Here is an 18,418-nt window from a genome sequence, read left to right as displayed (position 1 = left end):
AATTTGTTTATTTACTATTGGTTCTGGCTCACTTAGAAAAGAGAAGAGAACACTCATGAGAGGGCAAAATGAAAACTGCTACTGCTATCACCATGACTTGCCTCTTGCCACTTCTCCTACTGCCTGGGGTAAAAAGACAGCAATTACACGAGGATGAAATATTGACTAAACTAAAATCTATCAGTAATTCCACATACATATTAATATACATATAACAGGAACCAAAACGCATGCTCAACTTAAGACCACAAAGCATTCTTGGGGAAAAAAATGGAGAACGTCCACTCCTTGTGAATATGTATATACAACAGGTTTAGAACATTACCAGAACATCGGGACAATTCATTAGATTTCATTCCCAGAATCTCCAGGAGTGTACAATACAGCCATCACCAATATATGAAGGTTGGCAAAATTAAAAAGGACTAAAGTTCTCTACCTCAAGATTCGCCTTCAAGCTCTTCCCTCCCAAGCAGCTGGTTTGGTTCCTTCTGCCCGAAAAGGCTGAGCAGGGCCAGGACTAGGAGAAGAAGCTTGAAATGGGTGGTCTGGGCTTTTGGTGCTCTGAGCCGTAGGGAAAAACCACGCAAGAGTTTCTGGGGGCTCCAACTTGTCTAACCTAGCTTACCAGGCTAGGAGATCAGAAAGGAATATGAAGCTGAAGATCTATATTGTGATAAAGTATTGTTAGCTTAGAGAATCCCCTGCACATTCACGTTCTGGGTAACCAAGAATGGCAGTAGGACTCTAGTATGGAATCAAGGCTCTTCATGCAGCTCACAGGATATATGACAAACATATGGTATAGTCAACACGTAGGTGTCATAACACATACAGGGGCCGAGATTTCAGGGCAGGCTCATTCTGCAATCTCCAACTGCACGAATAACTGCATTTGTCCTGAGCAAAGTCTTAGATGAAGAAAGCAAGGCTCTTGCTCTGGGATAGAATTTGGTATCAGAAGGATAGAGAAAGATCTCTTCAGGATTGTCACTGAGCACTATTCAGTATTTTAGATTAATCATGGTGGTGGCAGTGGGGTAGGGTTATGGCGTTGATTACTCCACGTCATTTTCTCCTACTTGTCCTGTTTCTCAGTGAGGACAAAAAGACTAGTGTCTTGGTGGTATATTTCAGGGCTCCATCCATGGTGTAGGATTAAACATGAAATAGAAGAATTTATTAACAATTACATAAGTCCTTCCTATATGGTCAATGTCATCTGTACAATAAATAACACAAGAGCCAAATTAGCAACTGATAAAGCTAGTTCCTGGACCATCTGGCTCCAGGAATTAGATTTCTCCAGTGTAATAGGAAAAACCTACAGTCAGCAGAAGAGAGGCTTCAGGAATTGGTGTGCAGATTAAAAAAAAAACACTCTATATTTTATGATTTAGAGCTAGAAATGTGGGGTAATCGGCTAAAAAAAAACCCAAAAACACAAACAAAAAAACCACTTAGCATGATATGGACTATGGGAAAAGACAGCCAGCTTACGGGCCCCCCCAGGTTGAAGCTTTTGTTAGACCCCCTAACAAAGCCCTTCTGAATACAAATAAGGTTAGGGTTACATTCATATAGAAATAGGACCAACCCAAGAGAGCAGGATTTAAGCTTGATGACCCTGTATGAAAATGGTGGGGGAATACCAAAGTGAAATCATAACCAACCAAACTAAAGCCAAGTCTTGCAACAGTGGGAAAAGTGGTAAGGAAAGAAGACACCTTTCCTGCCCATAAGAGTAGATGAGGTTATACCAAGTATTTGGAAATTCAAGACCTGAAAGCTGTTTCAGAATACAAGTCCAGGAATACTGTTGGTGAGCTGCTGTTAAAAATGATAGGCACTTACATAAAAAGAGTGTGGAGACTGTGTCTCCAGACAGTCCCCTCTCAATTCACAAATTGGATGGCAGAAAAACAAGGTTAGCAAGGTCATCAGAAGATTACTTCAAAATTCTGAAAATGAAAGTCCATAAGCTTTGAATACAGTATTAGAAATTAAAGGGAAGAAAAGGAGCTTAGGAAAAAAACTGGTCCAACTCTAAAAATGTATAAACAACATTAGTAGAAAGGAGTATCTGAAACATCTCTAAGAGGCCACCTTCAAATGCAGTAGAATTCCTCCCAGGGTACAGGAATTAGAGTTATTGACAGAATTTCTCACATTTGGGTTTTAAATCAGACAACAGAATCGATACCATGAAAAAGTTAAAACCATGAGGCCATGCTCTGTAAGCTACTCTTCCATTTTCTGTTTATCTCAGATAACCCTAAATCTCCACTATGGACTCAAGCTGACAACAGCAACATGGGTCTAGGTGGTGCCACGCATAATGTATTGGGCTTATAGAACTTTGCTTTCTCTGGAGAGATGCTGGGTGTACATAGGACTGGCACTTCAATGACAAGATGCTGCAGGGCTCACATTGGCTTTGGAAAGTGTTTGTAAATTTTGTTTGTACAGGGCCAGTGTTATGGTATTTTATGCCCTTACTGCTCCCTGGAATGTGGAATATATGTACAAGATAGATTCAACAATGGAGATATCTAGCTCCAAAGATGCCAGAGCACATTAGCCATTCCAGCTTACGGGCCCCCCGTAAAAGCTTTTGTTAGACCCCCAAACAAAGCCCTTCTGGCTACAGCAAGAGGAGGAAAAGATGAAAATGATGATTTTACACTTATAAAGGGATTTTAATTTATTTGTGGGAAAGGGGGATTGACTTGACAAGGAGGTTATACTTTACAGGAAAGGGCTTTATTAGGGGCATTCTTACATAGTTGGGATCATATTATTTGGACTATGATGTTTATATTATCTAGTGGCTTTATATAACTGGGAAGAGATGGGAGTGACTTGAAGGTTTGCTTCTGTTAGGCCCAGCTTGTAGGATGATTACAACATCCTACGAAAAATTTCTTCCCTCCCTAACCCCCTCTTCCGTGGCCTCTTTTAGCAGTGGCAGCAGCTGGTCGGCAGAACCAGCATGTGGTCTCTCAAAATCAAATCACCAGCTGAAATACTATTGGTTAGGAGATGAAAAGCTAAATTTTGCCCATGAAATACAGTCTGGGAGGTCACTATCTAATGCACAAGTGCAACCTAAAAGGCGGGAGAATACTACAGAGGCAGACCACTTAAAATGGGGGGGGGACCTTAACCTCCAGGGGGGCTCAAGGCTTCCCCTACCTCTTTACTCTCACTGCAGAGAGGATAAAATGTGATCCAAGTCAAGGATGATGATCAGATCCTAAAGAACAGTGGAGGGATAGCTCTGGCTAGGAAAAGCAAAAGTGGTCCTCGAGGCCATTTACCTCTTCAGCTGCAAGGAGCTGGAAGCTGCTCCCACCTTCCAAAGGCTGAGAGGACCCTGGGAAGAGCTCAGGGTAATAATGGGCCTATGCACAGGGAGGTGACTGCCCTGTTGTAGGCCTGGGGAGCAGAAGAGTCCTCAAGGCTGGCCTGTGGTCCAGGGGCAAGTCTATCAGGGTAAAGACGCTGGCTGGTCATGTCCCTGGTCATCAACTAGGAGGTCCAGTGCTAAATGGAATCTGGGATACTGGCCTTCTCCTTTCCTCACCTCTATCAGTAATAATAACGAATGACAAAGGTGATTTTTAAAGGTTTCTATTCCGAGTCCGGCTAAACTAGAAGACAAGAGATTCTTTATATTAATGTTCTTTTTCTCCTCCTCCCAAAAGAAGTGGTCATGTTAGTAAGAGGAGCCCACCTGGGATGTATGTACTACATCAGGGATGTCCTGACTCACAGAAGAAGAACTGTAAGAAAGAAAGTCTGTCATGGAATAGCTACATCTCATTCTTGCTACAAAACTGCAAATCTTTCAAAATCTCATTTCTAAAAAGAAAATCTCTGTTGTTCAAATAAGGAAGATAATTTAATAGCGATGGTAGTAGAGAGAGTTTTTTTTCTTTTTGACCCAGATAAACTAGTTTCGGATTTACTTCTTTTAAGTTCACACTCTCTCCGCACTTCAGTATTATTTTTGAAACAGCTTGGATTTGTGTAGTTCCACAAAGGACTCATTGATCCTAACAATTTAATATTATTACTTTAGAATTCTGAAAATGGAAACCTAGAGGCCTTGAATAAAAGAGTCAGAAATTAAAGACAGGAAAAGGAGCTTAGAAAAGAACTGACCCAAATTTGACTGAGGTGGGGCTTACGTGTTAATAGATATGGGGCTCTTTCATAAAAATATTTCGTACAGAATGAATATCTCTAATTGCGTAAGACTGTTACATCCCCAAACTTGTGGGCTACAGAGAAACCAAAGCATCTGACAGTCAAGTAAAGGGCTTGTCCGAGTGTACAGAGCTGACTGGGAGGCGAGTCAAGGTAAAAATTAGTGGTTCCTCTGGTTTTGAACTCACCTTCTCCTTTCCACTACCATAGGTGGATCTCTTTAGACCTACAGCCTGGAGACTTTGCTTCTACCTGGGGCGTTTTGTTACTTTCAAGCTTAAGAGACTGGTAAGATAAAACGGTGATTGACAGGCCTAATTATGCCAAAAGGAGGATCTGAGTATTATTCATACCAACTACTTTCCTGCAGCAGCTGTTCAAAGAATACTAATATCCAATCTTAGCCAATATGACAAATTTGTTTAATTTTCATGGTGGAGAAAGAGGTCTAAAGAGAACTCTGTCCTCTAACTTGAGTTTTATTAGATATGACAAGATGGCTTCCTCTACTGTGGGCCTTCCGTTAAGCACTACAGATTTTTACCACGAAGTGCTGCTCATTGTGGAGTACACCGTCAGGGAAAGGGGAAACGGCATTTTTCCTGAATGGGAAAAAAATGCACAATTAAACCTTCTTATCATCCCTTCTATAATTTATTCCCGATTTATATAATTCTCATATCAACTGGCATTAAAGAGAAATGTTAATAATACTTGAAAGAAATTTAATCATAATTTTATCTTCAAATTTAAAATTCATCTTTAAAATCTGACAGTAGAAAATCTAAACTCTAGAGAGATTAGCTTCTCCTTTAAGAACCATTACTTCTGTCTATAGCCCTCCTCCTAAAAGCAGAAACTCAACAAATGTGTGCCTAAACCATGACTTGTTCTCTAGCACATGCAGTCTTACTGGGAAACATAGCATTAGCTGTGCAAAGTTTAAACGCAGCCTAGAAAGACTTGGCTAGTGTGTGTATGTTTAAAAGAGGAATCAGAAAATGAGAAATAACCCTAACTAGTTTCTTTCTATTCTTCTCTAAGGTCATCCCAAGGACTCTCAGAACTCAGGTTTTAGACCCTCTATAGAATTACTGCCCTACCAGCTAGAGGCTGGTGTTGGGGGCTACTGAAAGATGTGGCAGAAGGGAACAACAGAGAAGGTGGTGGTGTGCAAAATATATTCACCGAGTACTGGCTGCGGGCAGAGAAGGGGGCTATGGTTGAGACAGACATAAACATAAGGCAGGGGTTCTCCGCTTCTGGAGACACTTAAAGCTGAAGAGATACTGTTTCCTGTTTCAAAAGAACGGAAATTGGGAAGCAGGGACTAAGTTTAATATTTGTCGAAATACAGAATACCATACGTTAAAACCCTATGATGCTTTCTCCTTATTCCTCAAGAAATAAGATTCCATGGCTGGTGGGGCAGAAAGGAATGAATGAGAAGGGAGTTGAGGGGCACGCATTTTCTGACTGAAGGTATCTCTCAGCACAGTGAAGTTATCTACACTAAATTATTCTCTATCAAAATTCAGATTAGGAAACTTGGGGTAGCCATTCCAGGATCTGGTCTTTACTGTGGGCGGCCACATAGTAGAAGAGACATCCCGCCTCTTCTTTTATACCTTTTCTATGGGAAATGGATAAAAGACCCTCGGTAAGTGCCCTTTCAGGCAATTACAAAGCACTTCCAGGCACTCGGCTGAAAAGTGTTTATGTAAGCTCAAGTCCTCCTCAGCCCCTCTGGAGAAGCACAAATATCAGCATCCTCTCACACAGCTGATATCTAGGGTTACCTCCTGAGAGGTTTCAAACTCTCTCACAAAAGGACAATCTGCCCAGGCCTGTTCTTTTAATAGGGAAGGGACAATTTATGGCAAGGGACATGTTTTAGAAAAACTACTTACAGCAAAACGCTAATGCAAATAGCCTCATTTTGGTTGTGAAGATTAAGAATAGGGACTAAGAAGAGCTCTTCAAAAAACTCTTGAGGAAATTACACTGAACTACTGTTAAGTTTTGTTTTGCTTTTTAACAGATTGTCCTTTTTATGCTTATACAGCCCTGGTCTAGCCCACATAGCCCTTTGCGGGGAGGGAGGGGTATCTATGAGAGGTTAGCTGTTCATCAGAACATTTAGGGCGGGCACTACAGAGGCAAGTGAACCCTTAGGACCTGGCCTCATTCCCAGGTGAGGAGGCCACTCTGGTTTTGGGGTTGCTCAGAGGCTATGTTCTTTTTGGTATTTCCTGGGGTGTTCATTTGAAGAAGCAAGGCATTTGAGGAGAACTCATTGAAAGGGCTGCAGCCGTAGTGAGGCTCCCCCACCGCTGAGTACCAGTCTGGGAAAGTCCATGTATCCAACCACAGTGGGAAATTAAATAGGAGAGAGAGGCCAAGGAGTAGAAAAATTACAGCTTTGTCACTCTCATGTTAAAATGTAAGCCTAAGCAAGAAATATCTGTGTTGTGGCAGGCAAACACCCGTTCTTCAGGCCTGGAGTAAAGGCTGGAGCTTGCAGTAGAAGAGCAGGCAGAAATCTTCAAGGGGAAACTAAAGCCACAGCCCCATGGGAAGCAGGAGATAAAAGGGTAATATCCTCAGATCAAGTCTCAACACCTCTCTCTCCAGGAAAGCTAAACCACCCTCTCTTATTATCACTCTCTTTAGACAGCTATGGTCTAAAATGGGAGACCAAGAAAGGGGAGCAGATTCACTGGTCAGTAGCAGCCCTTCCCCATAAACTCAGGCCATCAGCCTGGCAGTTGGAGAGTTAAAGTCAGCACTTACAAGAAATCTCAAACCCCATTAAGCCCAGGCTCTGAGAACAGGGAGCAGCAGGGAAGCCAAAGGAAACTAATTTTGGAGGTTCTCCAAGCTGCCAATCACAAGCATATTTCTAACAGTCCCAGTGTTGTTTGAGTTGGTTGTTTTTCCACAGGCTGCACAATGGGGTCTGGTTATTCATTGAAAAAGTCTGCAAGGGAGCCCCGCCCTCCATTCACAACCAATTTGGAATGCTCCATTCAGCAAGAGGGGGGCTCGGCAGCTCAGCTCTCTGGGGCAGGCGGAGCAGAGCCCAGCTGTCGCTGCAGGGACGCTTGCTCTCTCAGCGAGCTGTGTTTATGTAAGAAATTCAGACACTGCAGGCGCCTGCCTGCTCTGCACCCTCCCTAAGATTCAGATGGCCAAGACTCCGGCTGAAATCTGCAAGGGTATGCAAGTCTGCTAGAAGAGAGGTCGGCAAGTGCCCTCTGGCAAAAGGGGAAAAGCAAAAGAAAACTATCTTAGGCTGCCCGGTCCAGAATCTGACTGCAGCTACCAGCTGAGAGAAGCAGACTTCAGTGATATTTCTCCTGCCCTCGGGGGTGAGCTGGTTTTAGAGTACAGCTCTCTCTGGAAGCTGGCCTTTCCAGGCTACTTGCTTTTCCATTCATTGCCAATAGCTACATCGAGTGCCACCTGGCTTCCTCCCCAAGGGACAGGGTCTCTGAAGCCACTACTGGATTCTCTGGCTACAGAGGGGCTGAGGGTGATCTACCTATTATGAATAGTTTCACAGTTCCTTTTCCTGGTTCTGCATCTGAACTATAAGGTTTATGATTCCCTGTGAATGCCCATGAGACATCAAAAGGGAAGATCTGGGGTTGGAGGGTGAAATCTACTCCAAGGACAACACAAAGTACAAGGCTAAAGACTGGTTTGGTTTCTTAGAGGTTTTTTGTTTTTGTTTTTGTTTTTTGTTTTTTCCAAATCTTCGATAATCACCCTGAGAAAGATCTGATGAAGCCAGTATAATAATTTCAATTTATGTCAAGGAAAAGGATACCACTTTATGAAAATTAAATCCAGAAAATAAATTTCAGCTCATGGGTTATTTCCTCTTCTTCATAACATGTTGGGCTGTTTTCAAATGTCTTACGTTTACCTCTTCTCATTGCTGACCCTACTCCCACCTCCAGTTAACTCAGATGGAGACACGGGAAACATTTCTCTGAAGTGTTTCTGACCATGGAATTGGGTTCGATGCCTTGATTGTTCTCCAGATCTGTCTCAAAACTCCTGGACTTTTAAAAGCTAGATCTTATCCTGCTCCCTGAAATCTTGCACCCTCTGCCTTAACTTTCCCCTAGATGCTTCTTCCTTCTAAGTAGGGGAGCCCACTTTATTTGTTATGCAGGGTCCTTTTATGTGGGAGCTAGTCCACTGAAATCTGCCTGCCAAGCCCAAAGGTGTACTTACATTATGGCCACACACACACACACACACACACACACACACACACACACACGCCCACTCGCACACACACTATGGGCCTACTATTTTTGCCCCTCGTTTATAATGAACCTCTTAGAAGGATGGGACAATGATAGAAACTGTCGACCAAAGCCTCTGGTAAATGAGCTTGATGAGTTCACAAAATGAATTTTTAAAAAAGCAACCTAATCTGGTACTGGCATCAGCATGCCTGGCGCTTGTCCAAGAGCTGGGAGCTGCAACATGACAAGACTGAACTCCTTGGATTCCAAGTGGAGAAGCACTGTGTGCCAGGGCACAGATGGGGCCCATGCTGCCTCAAGGGCAGCTGTGCGCCTGAGAGGGGCTGTTAGCCTCTGAGCCTGGATGTGCTTTACCACCATTAAAACGTGAGAAACATGTGGAAGGAACAGTCTCTTGGTAGAAAAGCTCACCCCTACCCAATTCCATGACCAGTAGCATTTTTTTCTGGGACTGAAATTAAAACAATGATACTGCTAGATGTTAGAAATGTCAAATAATACAAACCCTCAGCTTTATCGTGCTACCCATGCCTTAATCTTGTAAAAGTGAAGCATGATGGAAAACTGGGGATAGATGGTAAGTTTTTGATTGATGCCTGGATTTTGCTACCTCTGGAATCTACCTACATGATAAACTAGGCAGACCCAGATGTAACTGCCCAGCCCTAGTCTTTCTCTCCAAACACAAAGGACTGGAAAGGGTACTAGATTTTCTTAGAGGACTACGAGCAGAGAGACATCTAAGAGGCAGATTCATTGTTTTTAATAGCTTAACTGATTTAAAGTAAGATGAAAACAGATTTGGGGTAAAAATATGGCTCTTTTAGATAAATGGGACTCTAGGTCTTGGTTTCTTAAGAGTCTTTGGTCTAAGAATCTTGGAGGTGATCAAAACAGGAAGGATTTCAAATCATTTGGCACCCTCTCAGTGGTCAGGTGGTGGGCTAGCTAACAAAGACTGAAAGTAGCACTGTAAACCTAGAGTCAAATAGTCTCCCCCCTCCACGTCTTCCTCCTGCTTTCCTCAGCACTCTTCTTCTCCCTACGTCCCCACTACTGGCTCTTAAAAAGGATAAGCTAATAGCCTTGACTCCCTCAAGCCTCTCATTTTCAAAGTGCCTACTGTTTCCTTTCTTACCTTCCATAACAAAAAGACTTTAGGATGAACCTTTCAAATAGAAATGGCCCAAGACCACAGAGCAAGTAAACCTAGAGTTTTGCTACACCACCTCTGGGTCCAATATGATGTATCCTCTCCAAGAGGAAGGCACTGCCGCTACTATATCAACCTCATACACTGTGGGGGCGGAAAACAAACAAACAAACAAAAAATCCAACTGCATAATCCCATATTGAAACAAGATTAAGATGAATGTGTTTTAGGCTCAAGGGCTGTCATAACAGTTAATCCTATTTCCCCAGCTATCTATTGCAATGTATTTATGAAAAGTCAATTTCATCAGTTACTTAGCCAGTCCTTAGAAAATTACTCGTACTTTCTATAGTCCAGCCGTTCCTTTTGAAACACATATCTAAAAAGAACACTTCGAAGGAAAATAAGATCACTCGAATTTTAAAAAAATTCTCTAAATTATATTTGGTATGAAGGCTATAGTTTTAAAGTAAGATTTTACCATGCCTTTGCCCCAGCATAAAATATTTTAGTTATTTGAGATGCTGACAGGGAACATTCACAATATCACAACTGAAACAAGAGAAAAAAACAATTGAAATCTGTATTTAAAAAAATACTATTTATATACGTTAAAATCTTGTAATACTCTCAAGTGCCCAAGCACTCAGCTCAGAATAATGAATGTAATCCCCACCCCACCCCAAATCTAAGCATTGAGTGTCAATCTTATCCATGATTTTGATTTATAGTTAATTCTGTGAAAATGTGTAGTAAAAATGTGTACACATCTACTGTAGTTTTGTGTGTTAATGCACATATTTAGCTACACACACTTAGATATGCACACATACACACATTAAGTTATAATACCCAGGGTATATAACATAGTTTTATATATCTGCGTACATGCTGATGTCTTCTAGGAAACATGTCAGTTTTATAATTTTTGTTTTATGATTTCTCTTTTCCAAATCCTAGGTGGAAAAAGTCAAAGCACTTTAATAAGATATTTAATAAGTTTCTTAGGATCGAAGAATGAAGAGAACTGAGGTTTTGGACTAGGAGGCCAGCAGTCTCCTTAAGGCTCTCCTGAGGACCATCTTGAGGTATCTGAAATAATAAGGAAGAGCCTTGGGCACACCTGAGTATGCTGATACTCTGCAGCTTTGTGAGAGCTTCTTTAAGGATATTACTTTGTAATTTATTACTTCTCATTTCACCTAACCCCTCCCATTTGCTCCAACCACTTGTCAGTCTCCCCAGCTATCTGGATTTTACATACTATCCCCTCTGTAAAATGAAGCGGGTAGGCAAGAGTATCTCTACAAGGGACCTCCAGCTCAAACAATGTGGGAACTTCAGGGTTACTTCTCAGGACCAAAGGACAATGAGGCGAGGCACTAGCAGAATCCCTACGGTCTATAGGTTACACTTTCTATTCCCTTGAATTTGATCTTTAATAGTTTCCAGATAAGGAATACTTTATTAATTCTGTATTTGTGAGATAAAGTGAAATCTATACAGCTAAAAGCTGGGCATTTATATAAGACTTATAAGAACAATGGTTTCATTTCTTTAAATCACACTTATGGATAGGATGCCTATGAGCAGGAACCCAAATCTGGAACACTTACATACACACAAGATGGAAAATTAATCGAATCAGCGTTAACAGGAAAGGTAGACTATTACCAGTGGCAGGCTACAGAAGAATGTGTGTCACAACCACTTCTGCTACTGTAGGGAAAAGGTTTGCTTTACCAGACAAATCCAAGTTTGTTTTATACTTTATTGATTGGTCAATTCAAATCATCTTATAAGGTTTCATTAAATTTGAATGAGTTTCTCTCCCTCCCCTGGAATAATCATGGGCTCTTCCAGAAGGTGACAGGAGTGGAGGCTAATCCTCCACCCGAGGCTGTGAGATGAGCTCAAAGAGAAGAGTTGGCCCAGCCCTGGGCTCTCCCAGCTCTCATGTGTCTACACTGTCACTTTCGATGGTGGTCAAACCAGTCACACATAACAGCAAGGACAGGTGGATGAAGGCTACACCATTCAACATCTGTGTTCTTCCCTAACCTCTAAGGCACGTTAATCTACATGAATCTATCCTTCTCGAAGCTCCATCTCCAGAAGAGTCAGAAAGGGAGAAAGAATTATTAAATTATGTTTCGAGGCTACTCAACCATCTGTTTTATCCTTAAAAGATAGAAAAGCTCAACCTTAAGAAGTTAAAGCAAAAAGCAAACAAAGGAAAAAACACAGCACACTTGGTAAGCAGAAACATCTCCCAAAGCACCTCCATTTTAGGTATGGCAATTTAATTAAAGAATTTAGCACATTCTGTTTGCTGAGCAGGAATTATTTCTAAGGAGACAAAACACATTTATTGATTCTTTCACTTTAGCCTATTCCTGCAGATAAATATCTCTCCAAATATAAACCTTGCTTGCTGACATCTTTCTCTAAAGAACACTCTGCTTCAGCACATGAAATCAATTTGAATGCAGTCATCTCACCTCCTTTTTAACTCTTTTGGGTTACAGAGAAACAAACAAGTATCATAAAAGCATTTCAAAGAACCTCTGCCAAGAAAGCCACCTCCCAAACAGTCTGCAGTTTATGCTGCTCTGAGCAAGAACTGGAAAGGCTGGGCCAAACTGTCAACACAGAATAGAGTGGGATTACAAATCCTTTATTTTCTCTCTCTCTCTCTCTCACATACACTCTCACACACACACACACACACACTCACACACACAAACGCGCACGCACACTTTTGGTTATTCTGTATTTAGCCTTTCAGTGACAAACTTCCCAATCACTTGAAAGCAATCAAAGGGCAAAAATTAACATTCATGCACTTTCCTAAAGAAAACGTCCACAGCAAGCTGTGACAAAGCTAAGGTAACCATGCATCTGTGGGTTATAGTTTATTTCCTTTTAAAATTTCATGGCATTGCGCCTTGACTATAAGACCTATTATTAAAGAATGTTTAGCTGGTACCTCTGATCTTTCATTTAAGGATTTAGAACACCCGGCTTTTACTGAGACTCAAAGATACCCTCTCTCCCAGTAGCATTTTCACACACACACATACACACACGCACACATGCACACACACACACACACGCACACATGCACACACGAGATAAAACAAAGCTGGGAAGAATTTGTTTGTACAAAATGAGAAATCGAATCCTTGCCTGGCTCAGGTGCTTGCTAGTATAAACTATGACTAAGAGACATGAATTTTTCTATGATGCAACTCTCAAGAGAGACAGCATTTTCTCCAGGCCTCTCTTAAACCTGCTCATTCGCCAGTGACTAATGCTCTCTAGAGCTGCCTTGTGCTGCTCAAATTTCATCAGCCAGCTTTGTCCTTGATAGCTCTGCCTGGACCATAAAACCTCTCAAAACCTGTTGAAGACAGCTCTGAAAGATCAGTGCAAAGCTAACCATGCCCCTGGCCAGCTCACAGTTATCTTTTGAGCTTCCCACTGCATTTGTTATCTCAATGATAGGAGCACTTAAGGACCATTTTTTTTTTAAAAGTTACTCTTTTCTGAATGATAAAGTCCTAATAACTAATGAAAAATAGGAGTAAATCAGGTCACCTTGTGACCACCCTTTATCAACTTAAAAATAGAAATAAAATTGACAACATGTTGGGTGAAGCAACAATTAACTGGAATCTTCCATTAACTATTTTCTGTACCTTTAAGAGAAAAAAAATGTCAGGCTCGTGATTTGTATCAAGGACTTAATTTCTAAAACAAACAAAAATCATTGTAAGATAATGCCTGCTTAATGGATATTTGGTCCAACACCTTATAATGTTAATTAATTTTAATTTTGAGCTTGAACCCTTGCAATATTCTTAGGCAAAAAGAAATTTAGGATCAAATTACGTTCAGTAAATCCTATTTACAATATAATAAAAGCACTTTAGAAATAATTTCAATAAGGAATGAAACAAATGTTTTGGGGGTTAACTAGGAATTATTAAAAGAGACAAAATACGTTCCACTGTCCAAATATGCTGCCTACAGCTGAAAAGAGCAATCTAGACATAGATGATCCAAGACCAAACAATTTCAGAACAAATGAGCCACCACCAGAAAGGTACTTACGGTTATCAGACTGAAAATCTGGGACAAACTGTTCATCATCAGGAACTTGTGCTGGAAAAGAGATTTTTATTTTAGACTTTTAAGTTTTATTAAAAAGCACAGTAAAACATTTTATATGGAAAATAGGACAGCCAAGAAACTTGCCTTCAGCTAACCAAGCCTCTTGAAGTTGACTGAGATCCTGAAACAACTCTGGAATTGAAAACAGAAGACAGCAGAATGAGAATTCCTCTGCTAGGAAAAAGAGGAAGAGTCTGTGTGCTGCTTTCACTGGGAGCCATGTGAGGAAGCCACAACAGAGGAGAAAGCTTCACTACCTTCAGAATCATGAGCCAGATCCGTGTCCAAAAACTTCCTCTTTCTGTCAATCACAGGCCGCCCTCTACATTCCTCTGTTCGAGATTTCTGAAAGAGGCCAACAGACAGTGAAGATTTGAGTGTAATAAAGGGGCCCAGAAAGGGTAGTCACTAAATCAATAAGAAGACTCAAATGTGAAGAGGGAGGACAAAACAAACCAAAAGCCACATAAACTTACCCCTGGGACCATAAAAGGGACTTGCTGATCATAAAACCCATCCATGGTGCTTCCAATGTCTCTAGTATCACTTTGAAAGGTTTCAGCATTGAGCAATTTCTGGGGGGAAAGGGGTCCTCCTGTAATATGAATTTGGGAGATTTTAACTGAGAGAGAGAAAAACAAATTAAGTAATTTTATACTGTTCTTTCTTTAGGGCCTGTGCAAATCACTACCTTTCCTTGAAGTACTTAAAGCCCACTCAAGGTGTAAGCTTTACACACTAACGCTAGGCTTAGTGGCATCACAGGGTCATAGTGTGCTTTGTATCAAATCCGTTTGCTGACTCATTCTTTTCTTTTTCTTGCTTTCTCATTAAGAATATAGGTTTGCTACTGACTCCTGTTTCTTTAAAAAAGATCTTATTTTCATTATAAAAGGGTGATTTTAAGATTTTCTCTAACAGAAGACTCTCCAGGGCATTTGTAGTGTTAGGGGTTTTTTTAAGAGATAATTTAATTTTGACAATACGGTGACAGGAAGTAGAGAAACTGGGTTTAAGCATTCCAAATTATTAGCAATTAAGAATCTGACATACATAGTGTTCCTAAAAGCATTTTATAGGTCACTGGTAAAACATTATATATAGTTCCAGGAATATATCGATCAGAGGTATACTCATCTTCATACAACTCTTTATTATAACCTAAACCTTCTGTCCAAACAGGTGTCATTGCTGTAATGTCAAAAGTAATCTCCATGGAAACTTATGGAGATATCTGTGACAATTCCAACTTCTAAAAGAATAAAATAGCTATGAAAGTAATGGATGAAAGAAATTAAATTCCACTGCACACATTTTAAATACATCTCCACCACAGATCTTTTTTTTTAAAGCATTAAAGCAAAAGACCCATGAAAAGAAAATTCAATTTGTTTCTTATTGTGAAGTCAATTTTTCCTCAAACATGCCAGAAAACAAAATTAAACTGTTTCAGTACTGTCAAGCCTTGGGGCTGGGAAGAGAGGTTGGGGGTCAAAATGGAGAGGAGGGAACTATTTCTAATTTGGGAGGACCAGCTCTAAGCAATGCGAAATGCTTAAGAATAACTCTTTTATCTAACTTGTATACAAATTTTAAATGGGGAACTTTTCTCAGTGGGCAATTCCATCCAATTTGTTTTTCACACTGTGTGAAGCATATCAAATTTTTGTAAGTGAGCAGGATGCAAGGAAACCCTTCACAGCCAGGCTCCTCTTAGCACTTTGGCCCAAGTAATACGATATTTTCAAAGTCAAAGAGAAAGAGGGAGAGAAGCAGAACTAGACAAAATTCATAACTTCCCAGAAAAATATTCTCACTAGCCTGGAGTGATGCGTGCCTTCTAAACAGCGCTAAAAAACGTTCAGAATAAAGCCTTTCTCAAATGTCACCAACTCGTATACAAAATCTGAGAATCATCAGCACTGAGCTGAGGGGCATGAAAACAAATCTTCCGTAGCCTTCAAAAACCTGACCGATTAAATCGTGGTCTTAAAAATTCTGTAAATGTCTGCTGGGGGAAGGGGACAACGACTAGCAGATCAGAGGAGGAGCTATTTTCAGTCTCATGTTGAAATACGGTGCAAAATACCTCACTATGAAGAGCAAAAGTATTTTATTAATTATACAAAAGAAAGAGGCTGCTATAAGCGAACCCAAAAGAGGCACTGAGGATCTTTAAAGCAGCCCTCAGAGTTCAAGGGCTAGAAAAATCGTGTACAAAGTATAATTTTTTTTTTAAGCCTGAAGGAGAAGGCTCGAGTTCATCCAGGAGTTTAAGCCACTTCCTTTGTGCCCCCCTCCTTCCCCCGGTGCCCCCAGGAAAACTTTAACACCGCGCCGAGGCCCCTCCCCCGCGGCGCACAGCGGGCCTGATTTTATGAATGAGCGAGCGAGCCGCGGCCGCCACATCAGGTAAAGGCTGTAACTGGATCCCTCGCGCTGGGCCCCATTCAGAAAACAAGACACACTTCCACCCAATTCCCAGCCTTCCCCATTCATGAAAACTCCTTCGGGTGCGCCCCCACCCCCACTCCCAACGCACGCCCAGCCTCCAACGCAGGCCCCTCACCCCAGCGTTTTAGAAAGAAAGCTCAATGCTTCATTCACAAAAAGGGAAAGGAAAAAAAGCCGCAGGGAGCAGCGAGCCAACGAAAGAAACCCGCTTCATTCATAAAGTCACCCACATTCATAAAAACGAGCTGCGGCGCCGGGCGCTACCAACCGTCCCCAATTTCTCCTCCTGCCCCTCAAAACCTCCAAGTAGCTCTCCTTGGCACCCCTCCTCAAACAGGAGTTCGGTTTCCCCCAGGTCTCCCCTCCTCTGAAAATGCGGTCGGATCCGTAATCCAGCGGGAGGCTCCAGCATCTCTCCATCCCCCCTCCGCACCCGTTTTTTCCCCTACCATCCCCAAGCCGCTGTTCTGATGTTCCTTAATTTCTCCAGAATTGCTGTGCAGCCTGACACTCTCAGTCTGCTGGGGGTGGGAGTGGGGCGGGGGGGGATTGGGTGCCCACTTTCCACAACCTGAAACTTGCAAGGCCTGCATAAGTTCCGGGCCAATCCCCAACCCCGAAGGCTGCACATGCCTATGTCACTTAACCTTTCCCGGTGCTCTGGGGGCATCACCTCTCAAAAATTCCACCTAAGCTGCTTTCGGCCCCCTTCTCCCGACTGCAAAACTCTGCCAACCATCTCTTCTCGCGAGCTTCCAAGTCTCCTCGGGGCCCTCATCTCTCCAGAGACTGTAAAGGCCCGCAACTCCACGGCCCCCATACCCACCTCCGAGCTCCCGCACCTCGCGCTCCGGCGCGCCTCCCCCGCAACGTGCGGAAACCCGCTCTCCGCGCGCTCCGGAACCGTTAGCCGCCCCCGCCCAAAGCCTCCCAGGAACCGAACCGGACCGAGCCGCGGGAGGAGGGTGCGATCAGTTTTTGGGGGGGGTCAGTTCAAATAGGAAGTGCACCCCAATTTGAAGATTTTGAATCAGCCGGTGAACTCTCGGGCCTTTCGGACCCGTTCCTGCACATACAATCCCATGCCTCCCCCGCCCCTTCCCAGCGCTCCCCCGTTGCCCCCTCACCTGAGGCAGCAGCTCTCCTCCCCTGGCAGCGGCCCCGGGCGCAGGCGCGCTCACGCACGCGCGCACCGGGCCTGGGCGCCTAAGCAAATGGCTGGGCCGAACCGCTCTGGGGACGCTGAACCGCTCCGCTCACCAGCCGCTGGACTCTGCGCCGCAGCTGCCAACCAGGCTGGAGCGCTGGCCCGGCCCCCGGCAGCCCGCTGCTCCGCCCGCCGCTATTGGCCCATGGCCCTAGCACAGCCGCGTTCCCATTGGCCCGAGGCCCCTCCTGCGGTTGTCCATCTCCTCTTGTTTATCCTGACTGCGGACAAATCCAGTCAAGCTGCTCCATCAAGTTCGTCTTCTATTGGTCAACGGCGCGTCCTTCCCCACCCCCTCAGGAGTCTGTTTTACATAATTTATGCACCGGGGGCCATTGGCCAATCAGCACAGCCTTGTTTATATAATGAATGTAAGGACGTTTTTCATTCATAAAAAACGCGACCTGAGGGGGAAGCTTAGCTGAGTCAGTGAAGCACTTAAAGGGGCCGAGAGCCAGAGGAGCCGCAGTTACTTCTCTCCCCGCCGCTCTCCCAACTTTTCACTGAGGGGCGGCTCTTTCCCCTTCCCCATACACCCCATTCTCCCACTAGCAACGCCACCGCCAGGACTGGGCCGCTGGTCGCCTCAGAGGTTCGCAGCTGCAGCACCAAGCAAAGTTATCATTTTAGAATTCAGGCGAGAGGAATTCGTCATTCTACCCATAGAAACTCGCTGACCAACCTGGGCGTTCGGCCCACAGAAACACAGAAAACGGAAACGCAGCCCTCTAATCTTAGTTACCTTTAAGAGAGGCCTTAATTTCCTTTAACCAGGTTTCCAGTGGGGAAGAATAAGCAGTATCTCCCTCTAAAATCGGAGCTCTCAAGTTGATTTTAGTTACTATTTTATGCTGGCAAGGCCTAAGGCTGAACCAAATCCCGTTTTATCCCCATGTTTAATTGCCGTTTATAACCCCCGCCAGAGTGGGTTTT

At 43.0% G+C, this 18,418-nt stretch overlaps 1 protein-coding gene across 1 annotated transcript in view; it reads right to left on the bottom strand.

Annotated features, from left to right (window-relative positions):
* The window catches only part of ETV5 (ETS variant 5), a 53,968-nt gene extending 36,392 nt beyond the window's left edge, over positions 1-17,576 (bottom strand). The window contains exons 1-5 of the mRNA XM_011382037.2: positions 17,406-17,576; positions 14,301-14,419; positions 14,082-14,169; positions 13,909-13,956; positions 13,765-13,815 (exon numbers count right to left, since the gene is read on the bottom strand). Coding sequence (XP_011380339.1) covers positions 13,765-13,815; positions 13,909-13,956; positions 14,082-14,169; positions 14,301-14,345 — 232 coding nt within the window. The 5' untranslated portion in view covers positions 14,346-14,419; positions 17,406-17,576. The remainder of the gene's footprint in view (positions 1-13,764; positions 13,816-13,908; positions 13,957-14,081; positions 14,170-14,300; positions 14,420-17,405) is intronic.
* Positions 17,577-18,418: the final 842 nt, after the last annotated feature.

This window comes from Pteropus vampyrus, unplaced genomic scaffold (assembly GCF_000151845.1).
Source record: "Pteropus vampyrus isolate Shadow unplaced genomic scaffold, Pvam_2.0 Scaffold14, whole genome shotgun sequence".
Classification (NCBI taxonomy): Eukaryota; Metazoa; Chordata; class Mammalia; order Chiroptera; family Pteropodidae; genus Pteropus; species Pteropus vampyrus.
The sequence above is the reverse complement of the archived record's forward strand: the minus strand, read 5'-3'. Positions and strand labels throughout refer to the sequence as shown.